The sequence below is a fragment of the Solanum verrucosum genome, unplaced genomic scaffold (assembly GCF_900185275.1).
Source record: "Solanum verrucosum unplaced genomic scaffold, falcon-dt-bn FXZP01000142.1, whole genome shotgun sequence".
NCBI classification, from domain to species: domain Eukaryota; kingdom Viridiplantae; phylum Streptophyta; class Magnoliopsida; order Solanales; family Solanaceae; genus Solanum; species Solanum verrucosum.
The window spans coordinates 899,596-926,797 of NW_026020259.1; the positions used below are offsets into that span (position 1 = coordinate 899,596).

At 34.9% G+C, this 27,202-nt stretch overlaps 2 protein-coding genes across 5 annotated transcripts; both read left to right on the forward strand.

The window, feature by feature from the left end:
* The first annotated feature begins 3,118 nt into the window (after window positions 1-3,118).
* On the forward strand, window positions 3,119-11,912 carry LOC125833343 (phosphatidate phosphatase PAH1-like). 4 transcript variants are annotated; one of them, XM_049512485.1, is made up of 12 exons: window positions 3,119-3,361; window positions 3,449-3,521; window positions 3,753-5,300; window positions 5,430-6,037; window positions 6,114-6,187; window positions 6,879-6,963; window positions 8,139-8,225; window positions 9,781-9,853; window positions 10,091-10,134; window positions 10,733-10,861; window positions 10,957-11,055; window positions 11,641-11,912. In XM_049512485.1, the coding sequence occupies exons 3-12, from the start codon at window positions 3,869-3,871 to the stop codon at window positions 11,698-11,700; spliced, it is 2,691 nt and encodes an 896-aa protein (XP_049368442.1). In that variant the 5' UTR covers window positions 3,119-3,361; window positions 3,449-3,521; window positions 3,753-3,868; the 3' UTR covers window positions 11,701-11,912. The 4 variants fall into 4 exon arrangements, with proteins under 4 accessions (XP_049368442.1, XP_049368439.1, XP_049368443.1 ...); XM_049512482.1 differs by having other exon boundaries at window positions 3,449-3,517; XM_049512486.1 differs by having other exon boundaries at window positions 3,449-3,517; window positions 5,442-6,037.
* A 732-nt stretch (window positions 11,913-12,644) lies between these two features.
* Window positions 12,645-26,175, forward strand: LOC125833344 (uncharacterized). Its single transcript, XM_049512487.1, has 18 exons — window positions 12,645-12,878; window positions 13,715-13,948; window positions 14,413-14,508; window positions 15,982-16,034; window positions 16,214-16,310; window positions 16,432-16,505; window positions 17,809-17,923; window positions 20,029-20,139; window positions 21,328-21,404; window positions 22,098-22,164; window positions 22,887-22,952; window positions 24,221-24,328; window positions 24,445-24,575; window positions 24,805-24,871; window positions 24,971-25,026; window positions 25,094-25,178; window positions 25,451-25,521; window positions 25,616-26,175. Exons 1-18 carry the CDS (start codon window positions 12,723-12,725, stop codon window positions 26,124-26,126), a joined length of 2,175 nt encoding a protein of 724 aa, XP_049368444.1. The 5' UTR covers window positions 12,645-12,722; the 3' UTR covers window positions 26,127-26,175.
* Window positions 26,176-27,202: the final 1,027 nt, after the last annotated feature.

The following is a 27,202-nucleotide window of genomic DNA, read 5'->3' on the forward strand; positions in this document are numbered from 1 at the left end:
CTTGATCGGGATTGGGTCGAGGTCGGTTCATGGGTCAAAATTATTTATTTTAGGGTAACTTATAGAAATTTCACTAGTGTATGAGCTAATTACTTAGTGCACGCTATATTGTAATAGTACGAATCTTACCAATTTTTTGTGTGTCCAGAGACATGTATCTCGGGATACATGAACTCAAAATTATGTGTAATTTATTTTTAGATATACTCTATCCAAGTGGATTCGCATGCATCTAGGATACATTGACAAATCCCGCGTCCTCGCCTCCCTCTCATCTCGCTCGTCACTTTCTTATCTCGCTCGCGTATGTGGATGCATCACACTAGATACATCTATCTCGCGTATCTAGTATCCTAGATACAAGTAATCACACTAGATTTTTTGCTAGTGTTATTGAAACAACACCATTGTTTGTCATATTTGATTTGAAAATCTTCTCGATGTCCTAGAATTTTAAGTTTGAAAAGAAAAAAGAATGAAAAAAAAGGTTAGTCCACCCCAACTCACGACCCTTCTACGTTTGGGTTGGATTGAGCATTTTCAGGCCCTTCCAAATGAACGGTGAACCCGTCCTAACCCTTCAAATTCTTTGACCCGCAAAGCTTGGATCAGATGGAATTGGGCAGGCCCTTTTTTATAACGGTATGTTTGACTATGTTTAAACAAATTAATACTTAATCTATTAGTACATCATTGTGTAACAAATTTCCTGACATTCAAAATAAGGCAATTATTAATTTGTCGATTTGATGTATGGTGGTAATTGACGGTGGTATTAATTGTGATGGCGTGGTTTATTGGTAGTAGAAATTGACAATATTGGTGATAGTGGTGGTAGAGATGGTGACGACTACAGAGATGGTGGTGGTGGTGGAGATGGCGGTGGCTACAGAGATAGTGGAGATCATAGCGGTGACTACAGAGACGATAATGGTGGTAGTTATAGATATAATCATAATGATGGAGGAGGTAAGTGTTACATAGTAATATTTAGCAACATTGTGATAACATAGATGGTTGGTGGTAGACGATGGTAATGGTGGTTATGATGACTAAGGTGGTTAGTAGTGGTGGAGATGGTGGAAATGATTGTAATGACAAAGGTGGTTAGTGATGGTGACTGTGATGACAAAGATGGTTAGTGATGATGGCTGGTGATTGTAGATAGAGTGATGATGAATATTATCAATATCTCTTAATAATATTAAGACTCTGTTCTAGATCTTAATCTATTCAAACCCATTAAATGTTTGAAATCTTAATGAAAACAAATATATTTAATAGTCCAATGTATGAATCATTCAGATTTAAACCTCGTACAAACAAACGAAGCCTTAGCCTAATATAATAAAGCTCATACCAAAAATACTACTCTTATTAGTTTGACATGTATATTTATCTTGGAAAAATATCACCCATGAGAGATTAACATCATTTCATAATATAAATTTCACTTTAAACAACGGATAAGGAATTTATTATCTAATTAATTTTAATTCATATTTAATATATCGGAATATATATATTTTCAATATTACCTAGTACCGAGTCAAATCTGCTCTTTTTTTTTTTGTTGCAGAAAAGAGATCTCTTCCCCTCGCTTTCGAATGTCTTGTTCCTTTAATTATTCCTATTAGTCTGCATATGTATATTTATGGATGTTTCAAACATTATTAGACATATAGACGGTGACAAAGATTAACGTGAACTTGTGTGCCTAACTATACATGAGCTGGATAGCTACTTCTCCCGTTTCTATTCACTTGTCAAATATTTTTTAATCTAATTTTTCTTTTTAATTTTATTTTTGATAAATTAAATTTTTTTTATATTTTTCTTAATAGATGTTTCAAATCAAAATTTAACTAGTAAATTAAAATAGAAGAATTATTTTCTTTTGATTTAAGCACATCACCTCCCAAAAGTCAAGCTTGTCTTGGTTTTCATAGATATCTCATAAATATATTTTTCCAATGCACATTCTTGAAAAATTTCCTAACATTCTATTATTATTTCTAAAATAAGATCTAGACTAGAATCCGCCCCCCCCCCCCCCCCCAAACCCCACCCACAAAAAATAATATTCATAATTCTATACACCCTCATCTAATTTACTGAGTTCAAAATTTATTTTTTGTATTTATTTAGAGCCTTTTTACATATATATAAATTTTGAGGTAAAATTAAGTTCAAATAATTGGTTAATAGCACTTTAGTCCCTTAATATTGGTAAATTTTAATTTTTGTGATATTTGATGAAGCACATAAAATCTTCAATTAGTTAAATTTGACACTTATGATCTCTTTTTTTAAAATTTTTTTAATCATAATTATTAATTATCTCATCACTTAATTCCATATTTATGATAATATAATTTTATAAATAGCGAAATAGTAACATATTTTCTATGTGAAGACGCCAAAAACAAATATTTTAACTAACTAAAAATTAAATAATTTAATTATATATCACAAAGATCAAATACATTATTATGTATTAATAACTTAAGGATGGAAGTGTTATTGACCCTAAAAATATATAAAATAAATTATAAATACTAAAACCACTTTTCATGGGTCAAATGATGACTTCTCATGAAAAATATTAAAAAAATAAGAAGGCGATACTTCTTAGGAAGCAAGGATCTAATTCTAGAACCCCTTTTCTCGAGAAACTAGAAAACATAGTTTATAACTAAATTTTTTTTCGGAGTATTGAATTAGTGCAACAAATGATATTTCATAAAGAAGATTATGGATCAATTTTCTCAATCAACGTCTTCTTAGGTGAGCTTATCATATCAAATTTACCTCATACAATTTATATCTTTTATGTGGTTTATGAATATTACATGCTACGAGGTTTTACTAGTGCACATCCAAATAGTAACGCGAGCAAGTTTCTTGAGATTTTTTTTTTTAGGTTGAAAAAAGCTTTATCAAAATTAAATTTTCAAGAATACCCTTTTCAACAACCCAAATTTACAACAATAATGAAGGTAATTATGTAATTTTAAGAAAAGAGTAAGGGCATAAATGGAATTAACGAAAACCTAAAGGCCATACTTATTTATTTTCCATTTGCATATTTAAGGAATGTTTTTATTTTTTGGGGCAAGTTGGAAGGAATTTATTGACTCTGGTTGTGTGTTTGTTATCCAAAAATTCATTCAATTCTTCATATTATTATCAGTCCAAATTTCAAAGCAATCCTCTTTTTTCTTCCAGCATTTTTTAGCTGTATTTTAAGTGATTTTGACAATTTTGTTATTACACAAAATATTAGAAAAATCAACAGAGATCACCTACTTCCCAGAGAGAGAGAAAAAAGAAGAAGAAAGATACCCTCATAATATTCCTGGTATAGTCTTCTTGTTTTGCATATATTAAATGGAGTAAATTCTTGATATTATTTTCTAATTTTCTTCTTTTCATCAACCCTTTTCAGCTGTGAGATTAATTTCATTTTGATCCATCCATTCTTGGAGCTTCAAGATTTTATTTTTCTCTTCAATCTGTAAGTATGTGATCTTATTTTGCTAATTGGGGTTGTGTTTTCAAGATTTATTTTGGTTTTTATGCATTATATAGATTCAATTCTCATTTGGGGTTTTGTAATTTCAAGAATCTTGATATAAAGTTTTGTTCTTTAGGGGTTTTGGATTTTTCTTGTATTATTTTGGAATTTGTCATTTTTGATACTATGCATGGTCTTAAATTTGTTTTTGTTTTTTTAAATCTGTTGCATGCAGGTATTGTTGTATTCTGTTTTCCACTGCTCAATTAAGATCTTTCTGAAGCTGATTGATTGTGAGCTGTTGATTATTGTGTAATTTTGGGGATATTAAGTTTCTTGGTAGTTGAACAGATGAATGTTGTAGGTAAAGTTAGTAGCTTTATAACACAAGGTGTATATTCAGTTGCTACCCCATTTCACCCTTTTGGTGGAGCAGTTGACATAATTGTTGTGAAGCAACATGATGGGACTTTTAGGAGTACCCCTTGGTATGTTCGATTCGGTAAATTTCAAGGTGTTCTTAAGGGGGCAGAAAAGGTAGTTAGAATAGAAGTTAATGGCAAAGAAGCTGATTTTCACATGTATCTTGATAATTCTGGTGAAGCGTATTTTATCAAAGAGGCTACTGGTGATAATGAGAATGAAGAAAATGGTTGCTTGAAGAAGCCCGATAGTTTGAAAAGTGAAGGGGATACTAGTAATCTTGGTGATGGTAACCATAACGAAAGTAGAAAAGATGATGTGCTGTCTAAAAATGAGGAGGATGAGTATAATGCTGCTGATTTACCATTACGAGATGAACGTGTTACTTTAGGTATGGATCGATTGAATAGGGTAGATTCTGATGCTGACCGAAGATTCTATGAGTTTCAGGATGACCAATCTTCTTTGGATGATTCGGTTGATTTATCAGAATATGGTTCCAGTAGATATGATAATTTGGATATGGAGCATGTTTTAGAATCACAGGACTTGAGTTCGGAAGTTGTTCTAGTGAGCGTGGATGGCCATATACTGACAGCGCCTATCTCATCATCTGAAAGGAATACGGAAGATGTCGAGTTAGACACACCTCAGTTTCATCTGGGCCCTGGTCAGGGGACTGATTTTTGTGATGATAGCTCAGAGTTTAATTCAGGTGATAGTACATGGGCTGACGATTATTTCAGCAGTCTGAACTCATCAAAAATTGCATCAGGAGACACTTGCAACGTGAAAAACGAGAGCACTACAGTTGAGCACCAGTTAGAAGTTTCTGAAGTAGATGGGAAACGTCTTGATCGAACTCCGGAAAATGACCTGAAGAACCGGGAAGCAGATCTTTCCATGAAGAGTACTGTGGAGAGCACATCATGCAGCATTAAGAGGGATGATGTTTTCAAGAGCTGTCTAGAGCTATCTGCATTCGCCATGCAGGCTGAAGATGAGGTTAATCAGTCAGATACGGTTTCTCAGTCGGAAATTCAGGGAGTTGTTGAAGATGTAAAGGAGACGTCTCATAGGAGTCTTTCTGCAATCAGTGCCGAAGATATACATCCTGAGAAATTGGGAAATGAAAATGGCACTCATGATTCTGACAGTGTAAGCCTTCAGAAAAATGACTTGGACATAGAGCATAATGGTTCAGATAGTGCAAGAGACCATCTTTTTGTGAATGATGAACAGTCAAAGGAACAGGCAGATTTAACAGTAGCAGCAGAGCAGGCACAAAGTGAACTGCAAGGATCAGATGAAAGCACCGAATGTGATAATGTGGAGCATCAGACTGCAGCTTTGCTTAAAGGTACAGAAACTGATTCAAGCACAAGAAAGTGTGCCTCTTGTTTTTTTTTAATTAAAAAAATTATAGTGTCTCATCTAGCTGTTCAATTTGATTAATTCTTCTTCTCATTATGTTCACACATTTTGTTAGTGATATCTGCAGGAGTAGAGATATCTCTTTGTAGGAACTTGCTTCATGCTGGAATGGGTTCTGCTGCTGCTAGAGAAGCCTTTGAGGCAAATCGCGTTTCTGAGGAGGAATTCAGAAACTCCGCAAAATCCATAATTAACAATCCAAATTTAGCTGTCCGAATTCAAGGAAACTATTTACAATGGGACAAAGCAGCTCCTATCGTTCTCGGGATGGCTGCATACAATATGGAATTACCAGTTGACTCTACTGATGTCATACCCGTGGAGCAGGAAAAGAACCTAAAAACAGGAGAGGATGATAGTGGGTTGCCTTCAACTCCTGGTCGACGATGGAGGCTTTGGCCAATACCATTTAGAAGAGTTAAGACAATCGAACACACTAGCAGTAATTCATCAAATGAAGAGGTGTTTGTTGATTCTGAATCAATCTCACTGAACCAGCCTACAGAACAAACAGCATCACCACAAGGAGGAAAGGAATCTCCTCGCAAGCAACTTGTGAGAACAAATGTCCCTTCTACTGGTCAAATTGAATCTTTGAAACTGAAAGAGGGTCAGAATTTGGTGACTTTCATTTTTTCCACTCGAGTCCTAGGAGACCAAAAGGTTTGTTGTGTTACTTGTGGCAAATTCATTAACTTCAAAAAAATGTAGGTTTTTTATTGTTTTGGTCTTAAAACAGGTTGAAGCCCATATATATTTGTGGAAGTGGAATACTCGGATTGTAATTTCGGATGTTGATGGGACTATTACCAAGTAAGCCTTTTTGATCATCATACCTCAAGCTGCAAAAAATTGTTAGCCTTTACATACTATCTAAGTGGTTGTCTCTTACCTGATGAGTTGCTTGCAAGACCAGTGGTGAAGCCAAGATTTCATTGAGGGGTTCAAAATATGAGAAGTAAACACATGAAGAATCAAAGGGGGGTTCAACATCTACTATATATTCATAATTTTCGTTTTTATAGTTTTTTTTTTTTATTTTTTGAATTGGTAACTTTCGTTTTTATAATTTTAAGCATGTATAAACACTGTATTTTTCCACCGAACGTGACCCTACCTGGTTCTGCCCCTGTGCAAGAACCTCTATCATGCTAGAAACTTAATAAATTAAAGCCAGTTCAGCCTTCAGATTTTTATAGGATAACCTAGTTTCACATGTCCAAAGTTCTCACCTTTAAGCTGATGTGAGAAACCAATATTTTTTTGTGAAGTTTTCTACTCTTTGGTAAACTTCTTGTATACCGGCGTGTTTTGCCCTTCATTTAATAAATTTTAATACGTTATGAAAAAAACTGATTTGAGAGCAAAAAGAATATTATAAAATAGAACTGTTTGTTGGAACATTTTCTCATTCTGGTATAGTATTACACTATTATGTACCTAGTAGGCCCGAATGAGGACATGTTCTCTAACGTAACTTAACAAGTGCATATTTTATGTCTAGGTCTGATGTTCTTGGTCAGTTCATGCCGTTGGTTGGAAAGGACTGGACCCACTCCGGAATTGCTAGACTTTTCTGTGCAATCAAGGTATTCCTTTCTCTGTCCTATATTTGAACTTCTCTTCGTCTTTAAGTCATCATATCAACTAATCTTTGAACCATTCTTATATTTGACAACTAATACTTTAACCATGGAAAACACCTTCCTAGACAAGTAGTGTGGCAACAAGTAGCATCAAGTACCACCAAGTGTATTCATTATTGTCATATTATAGTAATTCCTGCATCTTTTTCTATTAATACATTTCTATTATTCATGTAGCAAGTCAACTGCTGTATTGCCTTTGTGATATATGATTCTGTATGAATGTAGATATCAACAATACTTTGGGAATTCATGTCCTTGAACATGTTTGCTGACTTATTGTAGCTATAAAGTAAATTTATCCTGAATTGTTATTTTAGTTAGGGTTACCTATGGAAAGATTGTCATTCTTCTTTTGTTATGTGGAAAGGGTTTAGTTCTTTCTGTGTTGGAGTGGGAATGTGGCAATTCAGGATTTGATGCTTCAGTATGAGGTAGGGGTAAGGTTTGTGTACACTCTACCCTCCCAGACCCCACTTATGAGATTACAGTGGGTATGCTGTTGTATGCTTCAGCACGAGAAAAATGTTGCAGGATGGCTATGCCCATGACACTTAATGGGATTGATAAACATGTCAACCAGAGATGAGCAGGAAATCTATTTAACGTATGCAGAGAGGAAAGTAAAACATTGATGGTATCATATAGGGTTTGTCCATATAAAAAATGGGAAAGAAAAAGGTTTTAGTAAGCAAGCATGGAAGAATTATAAGATAATTAGTTAGAAGGTCCTGTGTTCAAGTTACCATAACTTTAGATGAAGTGAGGCAGGCTAATCCGCAGACCCACTCGTACAGGATGACAAGACCCTTATATAAGATATTTGCTTAGGTGAGATCTGCAATGTTACATACCTCACGGCAGAGTGTTTGATTCAACATATTGGACACTATACAATGTGCAGAAGTTGGGTCGAAGAGTAATATGTATATAGTATGAACTCTTATATCTCCTTTCCCTCTTTATTCTTCGTTTTCTATTTTTTGTAGATATGAAGTAGTATGATTGACTGACACGAAGCTGGTTTAATGTTTATGATCTCTCACTTCCATTTTCATTGATGTTGAACTATATTTCTCCATTATTTTATTGATGGATTGGCTTTCTCTTGATTGAAGGAAAACGGGTATCAGCTACTCTTTCTCAGTGCACGAGCAATTGTTCAAGCTTATCTGACCAAAAGTTTTCTGTTCAATCTCAAACAGGTAATCATAATCCCGTTTACATGAAATACCGATGACACTAGTTTTTAGTTTCCTAAAAGAGGCAGAATATTTATTTGAATCCCAAGGGAGCATGTTAGTTGGATTTTCTGTTACATGTAGGACCATTTCTCGATTCGTATGTTTCCGAAGGGACTCTGTCATATGTATGGCTGTAAATTGTTTGGTTTAAACCAAGAGAGTTGACCAAGGCAAAAATCTTGGTCTGTTTGGTACTGCTTTCTTGTGTGTTTTTTTTAAAAAAAAATTAGGTTTGTTTTCTGTTTGTTTTGATTCTCTGTGCAGGGATTTCTGTTTTCCAATGCAGTCTCCTTTTTCTTTCCTTTTTAATTTAGAAAAAGAGAAAACTGAAAACTGAAATTAGGGGTATACATAGTTTATTAAGGTATCGGTTTTCTTCACTTCTCCCCTCACTCCACCTCTGTCTCTCTCACTTCTTCTCCACACTTCAAGGCGAGACTAGAACATGATCAAATGAACACCCTAGAAATGTCAGTAGAACCTTGGTAATCTGAGATCTAAACACCGATGTCTGTGCGAATCATATACAAAATCTTTTCTTTTTCCAGTCTTAGCAAACATACTACCTCAGAAGGGCTTCAAGAAGCTTTTTCCAAAGTTGGTGAGGTGGTACACACCGTAGGCTTTTTATGCGTGGCTATGCATGAAACTTCAAAACACTGATTTTTTCTTTTAATTGACAGTTGCTATATCAATCAGCATCTATCAACTACTCATCTATCTCAAACTATACGTTGACCGTTAACTACCCCAATCCTCCTCCTTATCAGGCAGCTTGGGACCTACTATGCGTAGCTTGAGTTTTAAGGTTGCTATATCAATTAAAAAGAAAAATAGAAGAGACAACATCAACACATCTCCCTTAGCTGTTTTGGTGAAGCACAGCTGCTCATTTTTGTGTATTTCTATAATCTTGGAAAATTTAGCAACTTGAAGGTGCAACCGAAAATCTAGAAAACTATCAAAAAAACCAGCCTTGTTATCAACTTGCCTTCCTCACTATTCAAATCTAGTTTTTATCCTTATTTAAGTTGTTCTCAGATTTGAAGTTCTGGCTTTATTTCCTGCTTGGGTATAACATGCTGCTGCAAGTGAATTAGCAAAGAAAGAGAGGCTCTAATAGATCTGTTGATTGGTTTGCCAATCTACTAACAGAAAATCAAATAATATGAACAGAATTTACTCAAAACTCACCAACTGATCGACTACTGCCATATTTACACGTTTTGAGTACTTGTGGTGTTGGAATTGAGATTTAGCTTTTACTAGCCTTTCTTTTCATTTTTATTCTCCATGTTTTCCTCCCGTACTTTGTTCTCAGACCTTACATATGTTTTTTCTTTCTTTTATGGAGAAAGGAGTTTCTGAGGATGCATTTTGTCTAACACTATTATGGCTCAACTGTATAGACCACCTTAGGAAATCTTGGATCTGGCCTCTGTTTGCTTGTCCTTTCTTGTAGAATTCTGATTGTGCAATAGATTTCACTGACCAGAAATGTGTAAATGATCTGTAGGATGGGAAATCATTACCACCTGGACCTGTTGTTATTTCACCTGATGGTTTATTTCCCTCATTGTACAGAGAAGGTAAGTACAAATTTGCTGAAAGTCCTTTTTTTGCCTTTAGTCTTTGTCAAAGTGCATTATGTATGCATATGCCAATTTCACACGTTTCTTGGTGTTTGGTTTCAACGAGAGTTATCCGAAATCTTCAGCTCTTTCGCTGGAGCAAGTTTACTGACTTTTCCTACTGATATGATAAAGAAGGTTGGCCTATATTTGATCTCTAACAAAATTTACCTTTTCTCTTCTATGTCATGGCAGTTATAAGAAGAGCTCCTCATGAATTCAAGATTGCCTGCTTAGAGGTTAGTACTCAAAATAGTGATGGTTCTTTCAGCTGTCTTTAAGTATGCATGAATGTATGAAGTGGATATTAGTTTCTTTAAAAGGGATGTTAATTAGGGAATTCAGGGCTGACTTGAAATCCTTGACCAACGTTTGGTTTCAGGATCAAATTCCTGGTAACTTTATCAGCATTTCAGTTTTAACCCAAATCTATTAGTTGGTACAATACTGATCAGATTGTAGCGCCAAATACATTTACACAAATATTGTTTCTTTAAGTGCAAAAATCCTTAATATTAATATTCATCATTCACCTTTTTTCGGGCAATTACAATAAATTCTTGAAAAGTTTAACTTTTTTAATAAAAATCTAAACAAAAAGAAAATGGAAAAAGAAACATGCAACTAATTGAAGAAAAACACTACAAATAGAGAGTCAAGTATTGTACCAAGTGGAGATTATACATCTTATCTGCCTAATCCAGATAGTTCTAAAAAATAATATATATTTACCTAATCCAGATGCTAATGCTGCATACCAAATGACCCCTTTTGGATTCGATCCTTCTTTATCTCTCCAATGGTTTGCCACCTTCTAATGTGTTCTCTACATTTCAGGACATTAAAGCACTTTTTCCACCAGACTATAACCCCTTTTATGCGGGATTCGGGAATAGGGACACTGATGAGCTCAGTTACAGGAAAATTGGAATTCCAAAAGGCAAAATTTTTATAATAAACCCAAAGGTTCGCACTCTTTCCTTTGCGTTATTGTTAAAAAACTGTATGTACAGTTTGTCAAGTTTTACACTCTTGTCTAACATGTTGAATTGGACTTACAGGGGGAGGTAGCTATTAACCACCAAATTGACGTGAAATCCTATACTTCATTACACACTCTAGTTAATGACATGTTCCCTCCTACATCCATGGTTGAGCAGGTTAGTGCGCGATGACTCTCTTTTTTAATATCTCATCTTTGTTTGTTCTAAAGTAATTGAATTTGAGAAGTTTTAGAGCCATATTGCACCATGAAATGCAAGTTTACAGGACGAGCTGTCAAACATCAAATTCCTGTTATTTTCAATTTTAGATAGTACGCATTATCTTTTGGGTGTCCTCAATTCTACTAGGAAGATTCATAGTTAGTGGAGTCAACTCTATGAAAAAAAATTATGCAAATAACCGGAAATAAGTTATTAGCATAGTCAATCTCATTTAGAGACTCGAAAACATCGTCAAAATCCAGAGAAGAAGATTAAAACTTGTATAGTTTCTAGTACTCTTATTAGCAATTACGCTGTTATGGCGTGTTGCATTCCCGGATTTTCTTTTCTTTTTACTTTTAGGGGGGGAAAGAAGAACAATTGGCGGACTTGTATGACATATATATTCATTCTTTTCTGTTTGCACGCATTATGCAAAGAACCAACTTTTCATTTACTGGTTATTCTTGGAGCTTTGACTCTTCTATATGGTCTTTTGACGGGCCATGACATTGTTCTGGATTTTCATTGTAAATGCAGGAAGATTTTAACTTGTGGAACTACTGGAAAATGCCCTTGGCAGACGTCGATAACTTGTAGAGATTTCTTCCCGTCATACCGATGGATCCACCTTTTTTGTTGATCTGAGAAGTTTAGCCGGTATAAGTATAACCAACCACCTGCAGTTTCTTTTGTAGGAGAGCTGCCATTCTTAAGGTGTATAAAATTCAGCTATGTAGGTCCTTATTATTGTACTCAAAAAGGCATAAAGTTCATACTCATGAATAAAAAATTTCTTTCTATTTCTCTAACTTCATTTGCTGGCCTTGCCTTTTTCAAATTTCCTCAAAAGTGCATTCTTTCCTCATGCTCCTATACTCGTTGTAACTGAACAATAGTCATTGTCACAGAGTTTTAGTAGCTTAAAGGAGCAGTTACGTGAAAAGATCAATATTTATTATCTCAATTTATTTCAGATATGTAATTCAATTTGACTCATGCAAATTCTTATCAAAATATTTTAAAATAACTTTTTCAAATATGATATTTTTTATATAGTTGGTTTTTTTTATTAGGTATTATTTTTTTTTGAAAAAAATGAATAAAATAATTAAAACTTAGTAAAAATTGAGCGGATTGAATTATGACCCAAGTAAAATTTTAATTGTATTTTGACGAGTTTGATGTTTTGATCTTAATCCGTCCAAATTTGTCTCCTATTATTTTTCATATTATGTTATATTAGTATATATTAACATTTCAATATATACAAATGAGATCTCAAAATTCAAAACTGGTACGTACTTTCTGAGTCCAGCTTATCGCACAGTACTCATTTATCGTCTATGATATTTTTTACATATTTTTTCGATAGAGCTCGTCCACGGAGTTGTCTAAGTATATTCTACAAGACAACGAAAAAAAAGGAAAAAGAAAGAAACAGAGAAGGCGCGAAAGGAGAGGCAAGAGACTCGAACTACTACCGAACAATCTAACTTCTTCCTTCTTCTCTAACACACACACACACAAAAAAAACGAAATGTCTCATTCCATTTCTTCTTCTTCTTCTTCAACGAAATCAACCGGAGAATCTGACCGGAAACTCAATTACTTGATCGGCGATGTCATGGCTCAGATCGGCGGTGAGCAAAGCTGTAGAAGTTGGCGGTGCCGGCAACAGAAATATCTCTCGCAACCTCCGTTACTACGCCGATTCCGTCGTTCAACAAGCTAGTAATGCTGTTTCCGGCGGTGCCAAGTTATTCCTTGATCGTTCTGTATGACGAAATTCTTATCTCCATATCTCATTACATACTAACATTTCGAGTTTATGAGTTCTGGATTCTAGGGTCCAGGCCTTGTAAATTTGAATTCAGAATACAGACTATATAATATGAGTACATATTAAAAATTTGAAAATAAGATCTAGAATATAAATCTAGCACTCAGACTAAATATATGCCGCAAGTATAAAATTGAAGGCATTTTAGGAAGAAAGGTATGTAAACACTGGATTTGCCTTGTATCTGAGTAGTATTGGTCTTAGTGGATGAAACCGGACATAGTTGTAGCTATTTACATTTCTACATTGTCTTCCAAATTTAGCGTATTTGCACTTGATCAACTATTAGTAAAAGTTTGCTCCATTTCTGAATTGATGTGGAAACCAGCATTCAATGCCTATCCTCAACAGTTTCTACTGAATGTTGACACCAATTTATGGAGACAGTGGAATTCTAATTAATTTAAGTGTACATACATATTTACATGCCGACTTACAGAGTACATATGGGACTTTTGAAACTGTTGGAAATACCTAAGAGAGAAGATACTGTCTGCAACACTTTCCACACTCTATTTCTGATTTGGATAACTTTTAGTTGCCACAATTATGTTCTTCTTGTTCATGCCCCTCTTCTCAATAACTTTTATTCAGAAAAAGAACTATTTCCTCCCCAAGTAATTATCATGGATTCACTGACTGAAAGTGGAATGGATTCAGAGGATTCATATAGTGTCAAATAAGAATTAACACATATTTGATTGATTGAAATAGCAATTTTTTCCTGTTATATTCTTTAACTAAATGCATGGTTTTCTCCTGGTGGTTTAGGGGTCTCGGAGTTTTCAGAATTTTAAGCAAGCGGTGAAAACATTAGAAGAACTTTCTGTATCATGTAGAGGTGTAGAGAGAGTTCAGCTACTACGAAGATGGTTAGTTGCTTTGAAAGAGATTGAGAGACTATCACTGCCTCTGCCTGTTAGTGAACATGTCTCTTCCCCAAAGAGCATTGATTCTATTTATACCACCGATGATGACAGGAGTTCTCCTCGTGAGCCAATTTTGGTGAGTAAGTCATTGAACTGTCCATCTTGTGAAGTTTCCAGCTTTATGAAGGATGTTAATATTTCATTTATGACTCGATCTTCAGGAAACCCTATGACATTATGAGATCAATATTTACATGATTTCAGTTTTAATTCAGATGCCTCCGTTGTGTTAGCTTAGGGAATTCATACTGTAATCTGTCATAGTGGCAAATTTTTGGAGAACTAGGTTGATTCATGTGAAACAGAATACAACAGCTCAAAACTTAGCTCTCAATCATCTGGTTGTAAACGACAAGATATATTTTTCCCAGGTGTACTAGTTGGGCCCTTGAGTATCCTCAACGACAAGATATATTTTTTCCATTTCCCAAATGGATTCTTCTCATAAACTATATTTTTCTCATAGATCAACTTCCTTGAGTATTTTGATTCACACTTGTGATAATTTTCTCATGTATTTGCTTACATTACAACGGACAGGTTTTATATTATGATCCTGATCTTGGCGGAGAACCATTGAATTTCAGAGATGTGTTCCTTAGCAGTCAAGCTCTTGAAGGCATGATACTTTCAATGGTAAGATAAAAAAAAACTTAGCTAGCTGGTGTTGCTTACCTGCTTGATGACTTGACAATTGCTCCTCTACATGGTATAGTTTAACCCTAATGCTTCTAAACATTTCAACATCCGAATCCACCATTGTGGTGCGGGTGTTAGGCCTGAACACTTACCAGTGTATTATCAACCAAAAAGTGAATATATAACTATATAATGGAGGGGGTTACGGGACGGAACCTCCACACAAAATGTTTGAAAGTCAACCACTTCTAATAATGGTGCTTATCATTGTGGTGTGTCATACAGTTACCAAGCTGAAAAGAGACCTCTTTTTTACATGATCTTGTGTTAGTCTATGTAGGCCTCCAAAAGATTCTTACTGTACAATATCTATACGTCATGACCTAACTACAAAAGTATTTTGACTTGCCTGATTCTGAAATTAGGCATTTTGCTGCTGTCCATCATCATCTTTGCTTTTGTCATTCGGGGGTGATGAAATTCTTCATAATGCCAAGTTTCCTCATGAAGCTTGAAGATGTGATTGGCCAATGTATCCACAACACCCATTGCTTCTCTAAAGCAATGTTGGATTAACACTTCATTAAACCTCTTCAACATGTTTCTCAAAGCATCAACAATAGCAATCAGGTTCCATGGAGGATTTTATTTAGCAGCGATCCGTTAACCACCAACAAAGAATCAAGTTCAATCATTAACTCTAAAACCTGGTATTGATGATTACTCTAGCCCGATCTCTAAAGCCTTGCCTCAGCAATGCTATTATTATGTTGCAAAACAAACATTAAATTTTTTATGTGGAATTTTACTTATTATCCTTATGAACAACCAAACGACCCCCTAGATTCAGAGCTTCTCCCAAGTTTACCTAGCTACTTCCCCCAACTGGTTTTCTGTTTCTTTTTAAGGTTGAAGATACACCTCTGGTAAGTGGTGCTGCAAACCCCCTTTTGTACCACATGTATTGGAACCTCTCATTCTTCATGTGAAACCTGAGAACAAGAATTCATCATCATGAGTAATCCTTTTGTACATTTTTTACATGAAAGTGAACAGAGAATAGTTGACCTTATGTACTCCTGAAGAAGAGGAGTGTTCCTATTAGCATATCCATAGATAATGTGCGGTTATAGAAAAACTTTTCCTCTCATTTCTACTGCCAAATCTGGATTTATAGATTTGTGTTATTCATCATCTTCTATTGAAACCATATCACTATTTCCAAAAATCCCCTCAGGGCTTCCGGAAATAGTCAAGAATATTTGTCTATGACATTCATCAAAATTCAGGAAGAAATGGGAAAAGTGGCCCTCACTTGGGTGCATATGACATTTTAACTTTCATGGATGAAGCATGATGTCAATTGTAGTGATTGCTTTATCATCTGGAAACTCTTTTGTTTCATCTTTCAGTAACATATGTGTTCTGTTGATAGGGATTAACTGGTTTTAACTTTTTTGTTTGAAACAGATTCTTGAAGCACCTGATACAGAAGAAGTTTCTTTACTTATGGAGATATTTGGGTGATTTTCCAATATTGATCCTAAATTTTTATTTGAGCTTCTACCTTGGATGGACTTGGACAATCAGTAATATGAGTGGTTGAGTCACTTCAGAAATGTGTGCTGAACTCAACGGAATTCAATAAACAGAACTGATACCAGATTTATTTGGTTTCTGATCTATTTTATTCACTCTTTAGGCTATGTCTTACGGGCGGGAAAGAAGTTCGTGAGGCAACCATGAGCAGCATAAAAGTTTTGGCAAAAGCTTTCTCAAGCTATAAAGAAGAAGTGCTGGTAAGGGAACAAACTCCTTATGCATGTCTGGTAGTGATGTTGCTCTAGGATCTAAAGAGTTATGGTTAGTATGTTATTAAACAAAACTGTTAGTCCATCAATTTTCCATAATTCATACCAGGCGAATAAGGAAGAACTGCTTCTCCATGCACAAGGTGCAATTGCTGGATTGAAAATAAATGCAGATATAATGAGGTATGAAGATCTTTTATCCTTTTATCATGATAGAACTTTCTCAATATTTATATGCAAGTTCTTTGACAAGAAAAGCTCATACTCTATTTCTTCTGGTGTATATTTATGTCAGTCTGTATCTTCCACCTCAATTATTGTCACCATAGGCTAATTCTTGTAAGCTACTGCGATTGTTGCCATAGTTTTGCTATTCTCGTATTCTCTTTGGTTAACTTCTTTTAACCTATACCAGGAGCTGTTGATTTATGAATTTCTGTATACATTTGTAATTATTTGAACATTTGAGTTAATATCTCTGAGGAATTTTTCTAGCTTTTATTTTGTCCAGCTTTTAGAGGCGAGAATTTCCACTCCTTTTCTAACTCCTTCCAAATATGGGCATCCTTTCACTATCTTTAGATGTTCTAGTTGAAGTTTCATGTGAAATTTTGCTGGGTGCACGCCATTATGAGTGAAGAACTTGTCTGTCATTGTGTAGGAGAGTTGCCGGATGGGAAAAGCCTTTTCTGAATTTGGGACTTCAAACATTAAATGAGGCGAGCTCAGGAACCTAACAGGATGTTTAGATATTACTCCCTGCATCCCAAAAAAGAAGTCCACTTTTCTTGTCGGTCAGATCCAGATAACATGTTATACTCAACAAAAAGTGACATCAGATCCACTCTTATCAATCTCAGTATAATTCTTATAATCCTCTTGTCTATTCTGTTCTCCATTTCTTAAAAAAATATTTTCCAAAATTGAAAAGGTAATTCTAAAGTCCTCATGTCCCCCCAATAAATACTCAACGGTTCCCTATTTCAACCCATCTCTTAATGATGATGTCAAGTCATCTGCATTTGGAACTTTAGGAATAAATCCAGATTTTGTAGCATCTTTTTATTGCTTTATAAGGCAGACCCAAAGACCTAAATTCTGGTCGATAGACTCTCTACTCATGAGTAGCTGGTGTAACAAGTGCATGCTTTCCATAAAGATTAGTGAAGAAGATAAACTTATCATCTTTAAAACATAAGCTATCTGCTCTATCCAGAGATAGAATATTGTGTCCAAGTTGCGAAAAGAAGCTTATTACAGTATCGAGACCTTCTGCAGTAGCTCATGCTTCCATTATATTTAGTATTTCAGCAATAGTAGCATTTGATTTATGTTCTTATGACTCACAACTTGATAGTTATGGTGTACTGTAGTATATTGTTCTTTAGTTGTTTGCTATGAACCTTAGATAATCATGCATTTATTTTTCTATTTGTCTGCATAAACTGCAAAATATAATTTCTCCTCTTTTGTGATCTGCCATCAGAATAGATTCTGAAGTCTCAAACATACATCAAAAACTAGACAAGGTGATTTTACAACTGCCTTCAAGCAAACATGAAAAGGACTCGTCTAGTGTTGCAACAAATGCAACATCAGAGGCAAGTTGGATTTCCTTTCCACTTTTTGTTTTTTACCAAATTATGCTCTCTAACAATGAATTTGCAAAAGACGCAATAGTTGAGAAAGCAGAAAATTTTCTTGGGGGTGGGGGAGTAAAAGTCTCAATAAGTTTTATATTAGCCATAACATACGAACGTTCTTTACGAACTTAAACTTGTTCCTTTTGTCTAATAAATAGATAGCTCTTTCTAATTATTGTACTCCCAAAAAAATGAACTTAATGTCTTTGTTTGATTTGGAATTGGTTCATCGTAAAATCGGAATTTTCTAAAGTTCTTATAGAAAGTAGAGTAAGAAAATATTTACACATCTTGGCAGTCAGCAGAAGAAGATTTTCAACTTCCCTTGAACACTTGTGATATAAAGAGGGATGACGGAGTTGTGTTTTGAAAAACAAAATACTCCTTAACAAAGAAAAAAATGACGATTATGAAGAAAATGTTGTTTAACTTCCCATTGATATGGCACCCATTAAATAGGATGGTCAGAGAAAAAACATTAAAATGGGATGAGGTAGTTGCTTGACAAATAAATGCTCTGTAAACAAAGGACAAAAGGTCAATATTGAATCAACTCTGATAGAGGAAAATGATCTCATATCATGACTATATAGAAACAACTAATGGGTATAATCCTGGAAAGATTTCACACCAAATGTAAAAGGAACTCTTGTTGTGAAAATTCTCAAATTACTCAGAAATTGACAGTTAAACCATCTGTTTAAGTGGGGAAAAAAGTGAAAAAAACAAATGAAGGAATGTCATGTTTTGGAGTTGGTTATCACATCCTTAAACTTTTAGTTATACTTATGAATCGGAAATATTGGGAAAAAAAGGGTGTAAAGAGGTTAAAAAAGGAAGTAAAATTATCTTGGATTATTTTTAACTGACCATTTTAAGGCACTTGAAAGAAAACAGAAGGACCTAGAGTCATTCTAAGCTGAATAATATGTACGAAACATACAGCTGTATCATTAGATGCATTAAACAAAAGAACAGGTATCTGAAACTTGCCGACATAATTCCTTTCCATATATATGCAGGATTTGAAGATAAACTGATCTGTTGTTGTAAAAGACTGCAGAGTCAAGCAAAAAGAGGTCAATTAAATGATGAAATTGTCTTATGAATGTATTGCAGTGACCCCATAGGAGTAATCTTATTAGGCACTTATAAGGTATATGGTGCAACTGCCGTATTTATGGAAAAGACATCACTAAATAAATGAAAATTTTCCTGTCTTAACAGTTGAAGACAATTTTCTAGTGAAATAATAATTCAATTATACAATAGCAGGGAAGAGTCCTCTTCTCAATTCTTACGCTTTTGCTTGGGAGCTAGGGAGGAATAACTTTGGTGTGATAAGTTGAGAAGAAGTGAAACAATTTACAGTAATATTTTCCTCTGTTTTTAATTTAATAGTCTCTTGAATAAGGGTGGTTCTGTGCTTGTTCTCTCTTTTACTTTATATAATTAAATATCCAAACTGGGTGTACACTTAAATCATTCATTAGTATCTATCTGTATCAATAATTTTTATGATTTTAGCCAATTATCATCACTTCTAAGTGAGAGGCAGAGAAACCTGAAGACTTCTTCTTGAAGCAGATTGTTAAATGGTGTAACAATTTCATGTCCTATGTGTAAGCTATAATTAAATTTAGTCTTGACTATGGGGTAGCTTTATATAAATACTTTAGATGGTTGTAAGTCATTTATATCAGTACTTATTATGTGTCTAAACACTTGTAAGATGCTTCAATATGAAGTCCTTTATTTGCTAATATTTTCGTAAGTTGCTGCATCTTTTGTATGTTCCTGTTCTTATTATCAATTTTTGAACATTCTGTGCCCAAATCTGCTGTTTTTTTTTAAAAAAGAAAACAGTTAGCCATTGGATGGATCAGTTATAATAGTTCGAGCAACATATGTGGATCTACACTTTTCCTCTATGATTTGTCCTTTAGGCACTTAACTCTTCAAAGAAACTATTAAAGATCCTATCTCCAGGATAAGATTTAGATTCATTTTAATTGATGGGAACTTTAAATTTTTTGTTGGAACTGATGCTTTTTCTATGGCAGGCATTGAAAGAAGCACTCTCCCAGCTTCAATTCTTATCCAAGATGGAAGCACTTTTATTACAGAAAAAGGCTTTGCTCGGCAGGGATGTTCCTGAAAGTCAGTCCAAAAGGGTATGCTTTCTAAATGATGACATGGGGTTTTCCTGAATCTGAAGTGCTATATATCCATGATGATCATAGCCCTAATACCCTGGGCATGATACCTGCTTGAAATATCCACACAATATTTGTTATGGGGTTGTTTAATGTTGCTTGCTTTCCTGTGTGAGACCTTTTATTTTATGAGGTGTCTCTACAAGTAGATCAGATTCACTTATCTTAGCTTTCAGTAATGAATTACTACCTTTGCACCACAAAGAGTAACCTGGTTCATACTCCACTAGAACAATAATATTTGATAAAAGGGGGGTAACTATATCTAATCTGCTTTACTGCAAATCATTATTATTTTCACTCTTGGTTTAATATATAAATTCTCAGAAGAAAATACACAAACTGTATCCATTTGACAAGTTTCTTACTCCTGTATTTTACTTTACTGACTGCAATTAGAACCAATAATCATAGTGATAAAAGAAGTAAACATAAATGTCTTTGTTACATCCAAAGCTCGTTTCCTTCTTTTTTTTGTTGGTAAATAGAGATATTTTATAGATACAAACTAAGCAGCTATTACATATGCTTGCATAATACTCAGGTTTCCAAACTTAAACTAGATTCTTTATCAGCTTGTAGACTTGGTAGCAACCATGTTGGAGGGTTCTTCAAAAAGACTTTTGATTGTTGATTGTGGTTGTTCCCTGTTGTGCTAATACGTCCACCACTTTATTGCCCATCCCTAAAAACTGTACCAGATCAGTGGATTCCCCAATTTCTTCATCCATAACCTGCATTCAAAAATCATGTTATGATAAATCGGGTTATCATTTTCAAGTGGGTACATGACTTCTGTGGAATCTGTCTTCACTTTTAAGTGGGAGGTTTCCATGGATATGAGCCAGCTTGAGTCTTTGAAGAAGCACATTTCCTTTATTAGTACAAGATCTATTAGAACTAATCATCAGCTAAACATCAAATCGATTATGCAATTGCAAGAGTAGGAAAAAATAGAGGTGTCAATGTGGGAGGGGTAGAATAAAATGGGGATGATGATTGTTCTGACTTTTCCTAATCATTAGGAAATGAAGTAGAAAGTTAAGAAGCTCGAATAGTGCAATTAACCCTATAGAGGGCTCTCTTCTAATATTTTGATCTGTTCTTGCATGTTTGAACTGTGTTTACTCTTTGCTGTATAAATAGGTTTTTAAGCTGAAGGTTTTATCAGAGTCTCTTTCAAGCTCTACTTCAAAAACTGAAGACCGCATTTCAGAGAACAGGTTCGAGCTTCTCTCCTTTGTCATTTCTGTTCTCTCTCTGTGTAAAAACAACTTCTAAATGAGATTTACTTTATAACTACAATCGCTGTAATCTTATAAAACCCTTCCCTCTCTATTTCTCAATGAGAAAGAACAATTTACTGTGCTTTTCTATTGTAAATACTTCTATTCTGATCTATAACTAGTACTAGTAACTAAGTCGTCTTAGGTGGAGGTTTACTGAAAAGAGAAAGTGGAAGGAACACTGAATGTCTAATCCTTTGGTGTCAAATGTGATACTGAACCTGGCAGTTTATGAACTCTATTTCAGAGAAATCTTGCGAAGGTTAACTAGTACGTTAGAGTGATTGCAAAGACCATGGGAAACAGCAGTGCAAATTTTATATGGAACATACTTATGTTTTTCAAATAGAAGTTATTGTTTCTGTAGTTTCTAGTCCAAGGGTAATCTTACATTTTAGTTTTCCGGTAATGGATCTCATATTTTAACACCATAAACTTAATTGCATTTTAGGATCTCATACTTTCGCACCATAAACTTAATAGCATTTCATAGAAATATGCTCATATTGTTTTATTAAAGCCAAGTTATTCCTTATGGGAAATTTTGGATTTCCTCTTTTTTTCTTTTAGTGGAGATATCTGGTTCTCATTTTAAGTTGTTCTCCGCTTTCATCTATTTCTTTCCTGCAGAATCCAAAAGGAAGGAGCCCTTAAGTTCCGTATAACAAAAACTAGCGAGATCTCCCAGCTTGAGAAGGTAAGATTTCATCAACGTATTCCTGATGGACATTCTATCAACTGTTTATAGTCGGTGAATATACTTGTATGAGAAATGATTTGATGGCATGGTTAGATACATATTCTTTCAAAGTTCTCTTTTCCTAAGCTAGTAATTGTCCACCTTTGAGGTACTTCAAATTCTCTGATTCAACAGGTGTTCTCCTGATCTCTTTCTATTATCATCATAGGTTGCTCTTTTCTACTACTGGGTCAACTTGCAGGTTTGTTAGAGAAAGACTTAAAATCTTTAAGTCAATTAGCTATAATTGTAAGGTTAAAATAATTATGATTGCAGAGAACTTATTACATTTTAAAATGAGGCGAAACAAAGTTATTTTATGTATGGATTTACCAATAAATCCAAAGGGAGTGTGAGTATATATGAGTTTATAAGCTCCATGAAATGCCATATGTCTTTGTCTTTATCTTTATTTCCTGGCACACAAACATTTGTTTCTTTACTTCTTATTGTTTCCGAATCTGTATGTAACCAAGGAATGGATGCTCAGATGATTTTGTTTCATTTTGAGTTAGATTTACAATTACTGCAAAGAGCCAGCCAATGTTAACTATTTCCTACATGTTTCATGTCTCAGTGACCTCTAGTTCTTGGGAACGGGATAAAACGTATTTCACTTAGTTATAAGTTTCTTGATCAGAGATTGTACTCACCTGTTGAAGTATGATTTTCTTTTCTAGGAACTTGAGGATGAAATTAATGCGCTTGAAAATCAGAGAGATGAACTTGAAGCAGCTCTGAAAAAGGTAGCAAATGCTTACTCTTCTTTACTGAAAGTTTGTGTTTGTATGTTGGTAGTAAAAGATGTTCCATCAATCTTCTATTTTACTTGGGTTGAAGAGCTACTTCATCTGCATCTATCATTTAATTGCTGCTTGTTAATTACATAATAAGCTAGTAATCTCTTTAAGGAGTGTGGTGGTCCGATGTTCCCTTTGAAGGACCCTGAGGACCTAGTCCTTCGTAAAAGGGGGAGCAGAGCCTCCTTCGCGTCTTGTATCCCTCAGACTCTGCAATGACTTACCTAATGGAAGGAACCTTGCCTACTAATTCTTTAGTAAATGTAAAATTATGTACACAGACCCTTGTGGTCTGGCCCCTCCCTGTACCCCGCGCATAGCGGGAGCTTAGTGCACAGGATTGGCCTTTATGTACTTCTACGTAACAACTATGCCAATTTTCTTAAATGAAGTTCCTTCCTAATTAAAATATTCCGAACGGGCATCACGTGTATACACTTCTTTAGTATGGAGAAAAGGGGCAAGCAAATTGCATGCTAAAGGTAGACAAGTACCAGTGAGAAACTTCTTTGAATGGACACTTGAAATCACCCATATTTGTCAGCTAAACCAATGAGAACTGTGTCCTTATTTAGTTTTAGGTTTGGCTAGTGAACTTCCCATATTTGGGTTACATGTGCTGGAGGGTATTAGAGAAAGAGAATGCTGCACTTGTCCCTCATCAATTGTGTACGAGTTTTCAAAGCGGTTCATAGTGTCTTAGGTCACTCCATCCATAGCATTAAGGGTTTAGGTTGGGTGCTCAATTTTTTTGTTAATAGAACCAATTCTGTTCACTTCATGTAGTAACCTTTGTCAAAAAAAAAATCTGTTCACTTCAAGAGAAGGGACATCTGAAAATAAAAAATGGAAAAGAAATGAAGTCACTCAGCTTCAATGAAGTCCGAGTAAAATGACTCAGCTTCGATGAAGTTCGAGTTCCCTGAGCATCAAATGGTCTATGGAAATTATTCCTGAAAAATGTGTCACCGGAATTGAGGTGCTAGAAGAAAATGATCTATGATATTCCCCTATATTCAACATTCAAGCATGAATGTTTCAGAAATTACTCCCATTGACCCCGGTCATTGAGAATTTAAAGTAGTAAAATGCAAGATTTTTGTTGATTGATTATGAACAAGCATGAATGTTTCAGAAATTACACCCATTGCCATACTGCTAGCATTTCTAATCATCATTCTTATCACTGATCATGCTGTGTCCAATGAGTGTAGGTCAAAGTTGCATTGGTTTCTGCAAATGCCCGTCTTTACAATGCTAGGGAAGAAAGAGATCAGTTTGATGAAGCTAATAATCAAATTCTTCAACACTTCAAGGTGAAGGTAAGGCAATGAAGTAGTACCGTCATGGAATTTTTCTTATAATGAAGTTAATGCATAATTTTGTAGTCTGCAGACCATCTTATTATAAGATCTAATATCTTCAATTCTAAATTCAGGAAGATGAGCTGTCTAAATCGATGACCTTATATAAGGCAGAAGCAGATGTTTGTGATGCATTTATTAGTTTTTTAGAAGACTCCTGGACTTTTGAGTCCTCTCACATCAGACAAAAGCAGAAGCAGGTCAAGTATGAAGCTTTCCTCAATCTGCATTTTGTTTCTGTTTTTCTTTTCTGGAAAAAGGTGTTACCATGTTAGTTTGAGTTTTCTGGCTAGCTAAATTTATAAGTAGCAGTACAATTGAAATTAAAGTGGCTATACTGCTATTTCAACATTTCATCATGCATGTAATATATCCTTGAATAGTAGAATTTCTTGGAGCATGCTTAGTTAATGATATGCTTTTGAAATGTCAAGTGATGAATTGGACAAATGTGAAGATTATTTGGTGAACTTGGCAATCCATGTCTTATCAATGTACAAGGTATGACTGTTTTGATGTGGAATGTCTAAGATTAATGCTTCAGATTGTAATCAGATAGTCAAATTGAGAACAGAATGACTTTTCCTTTGCACTTGACAGGATGAGCTGGGGCCTTCTATTGCAAACCTTAGGGAACTCGGAGAGAACTTGAAACGGTATTATAATTCACATTTCTAAAATATCCTTCTAGAGGGAATCGTGTTTCTAAATTTGAATTGCCAGGCCAGAAATTATCAACAATGAGAAGATGGAAACAGTTGAAGTGAAGAGAAGGTTGGAAGAAGAATACATGGATGCAGAGGCCAAGGTACATCTATAATTTATTTCTCCAACGTACTCTGATCTGTTACTAGTCTTAAGTGCATGATCATTCTCCACTGGAAGAGTATTTATATCGTACCGGGGTTTCTGATTTGCTTGACACTCTCGTTCAGTCTGCATTTGTTTGTTTCTACATGTAGTACTTATCTCTTAACTTATGTATTTTTTTCTGTTATATTATTATTTCTTTTTTTCTGTCCTTGCTATTTCTCATCAGTGGATGTTCTGTCTATCTTTTTTCCTACAATTAATTTGCAGTTAGTTACAGTGTTCAGTGTAGTGGACGGCATAAAAAGACAATTTTATGGGCAAGACGGCACGATCTCTAGGTGATGAAGTGTAATTATTTACTTGTTTTGTATGCACTACTAGTAGTTGCATCCTGTAATGATGACCTCAAGATTAATAATACGACTTAACCAGGAAAGGTGATGAGAAACTGAAAGAGTTACTTGATACTCTTCAAAAGCTAGAAGACGATTTTGAATCCATTAATAGACCAACACTGGAACTTGAGACCCTGGGGAAGACTGAGGCAAAATCCAAAGAGACACTTGAAAGCTCCCCTTCGTCATCTCCTACGCAGCCAACAAACGATGACTCTGCATCGTTTGTGGATGCTCTTCCACGAATCCAGACGCCAAGGCCTGACCATACATCCAATGCAGAAACATTGGTACTAACACCAAGACGATGGATGAGAGAGAATGTCAGAAGAAGTCTTTCATTAGCTATTAATCAAACAACAGGGTCGCTGGAGTCCAGTTTCAAGTCACCAAAACATCGGAAAGGGAAGTCCATGGATCCAGCTGCTGAATTGTCTAGGTTGAAGCTCGAGCTGGAACTCGAGAATGATAGTAGAATACACCCTTCTGAGGAGATCAATGACTGGGAATCTGATGTGATTGATAAAGAAAGATTACATTTTAAATGAACTTCCCAACCACAATACACAGGTTCCAATATGTATGTACCCTTTGGATAACCTTCTTGAGCCAAAAGACGGCGAAAACTGCCTATAGCCCTTTTTTTTTTTACTCATGGACCTTGGGGATAACCTCTTAAATCACTTTACACTTAGTTTTTCATGGTATTAGATGAATCTTTTGTACATAAAATACGCTGTTTTTATAACGTTCAGCTTTAATTCTGGTGTACACATGGATTCTCCGTATGTACTGTCCTTTTAGTAAATTTAATGAACTAAAGCTGTTGAAGGAGTACTTCTTCAAGTAAAAACCACCATGAGTTATGGTGGAATGGTTGGATCTTCATCTTTAAACAGAAATTTCGGATTCTAACACTTGGAATGGAAACCTTTTGGTAGCCTTAGTGAGCCTACCCGGTACGAATCTAGATTAGTCCGACTAGTTAAAAAAAAGTTACTTTTGGTCTGGGAAGAAAAACCTATAGAGACTATTTTTGGAGTGCAAAAGCTGAAGTAGTGTTAATAGGAAGAGGGTAATAGAGACTGGGAGTTGGGCCAGTTGTGGAAGGTTGTCAGTTGGGAGCATGACTAGTTTTGAACTTTGTCAGATTGAAGTCATGTGAGGAATCTGATGTGGAATAGTAGCAGTAGCAGAAACAACAGTCACAAAAGCGGATTTAGAATTTTGATTTTAACCGCTGAACCCATTACATATTTAAAATTTTAGGTAAAAAAATGATTATTTGTGAATATTTTTGGTATCAGAAACCTGGATTCAGATGAACGTATTACGTATATAGTCAGCTAAGGGATGAAGTAGGGGCATGGTGGTTTCTACTTTGTTCCTATAAACTACAAGTCTTTGATGAAATCAATACAAAATATTTGTGCAAATCTCTTGGTATTCACAAATCCTTTTGTTTTGTATCAAACAAACTACAATTTATACCCACTCCATGTTCCCTTCTACCTATTATATCTGTCTATATAGTGTGAATCGGAGCTTTGGTTTAATGTCTCTCAATCGTTCTTCACTTAAATATCAATTTTTAAACTCGCAAAATATATCTAATTCACACATC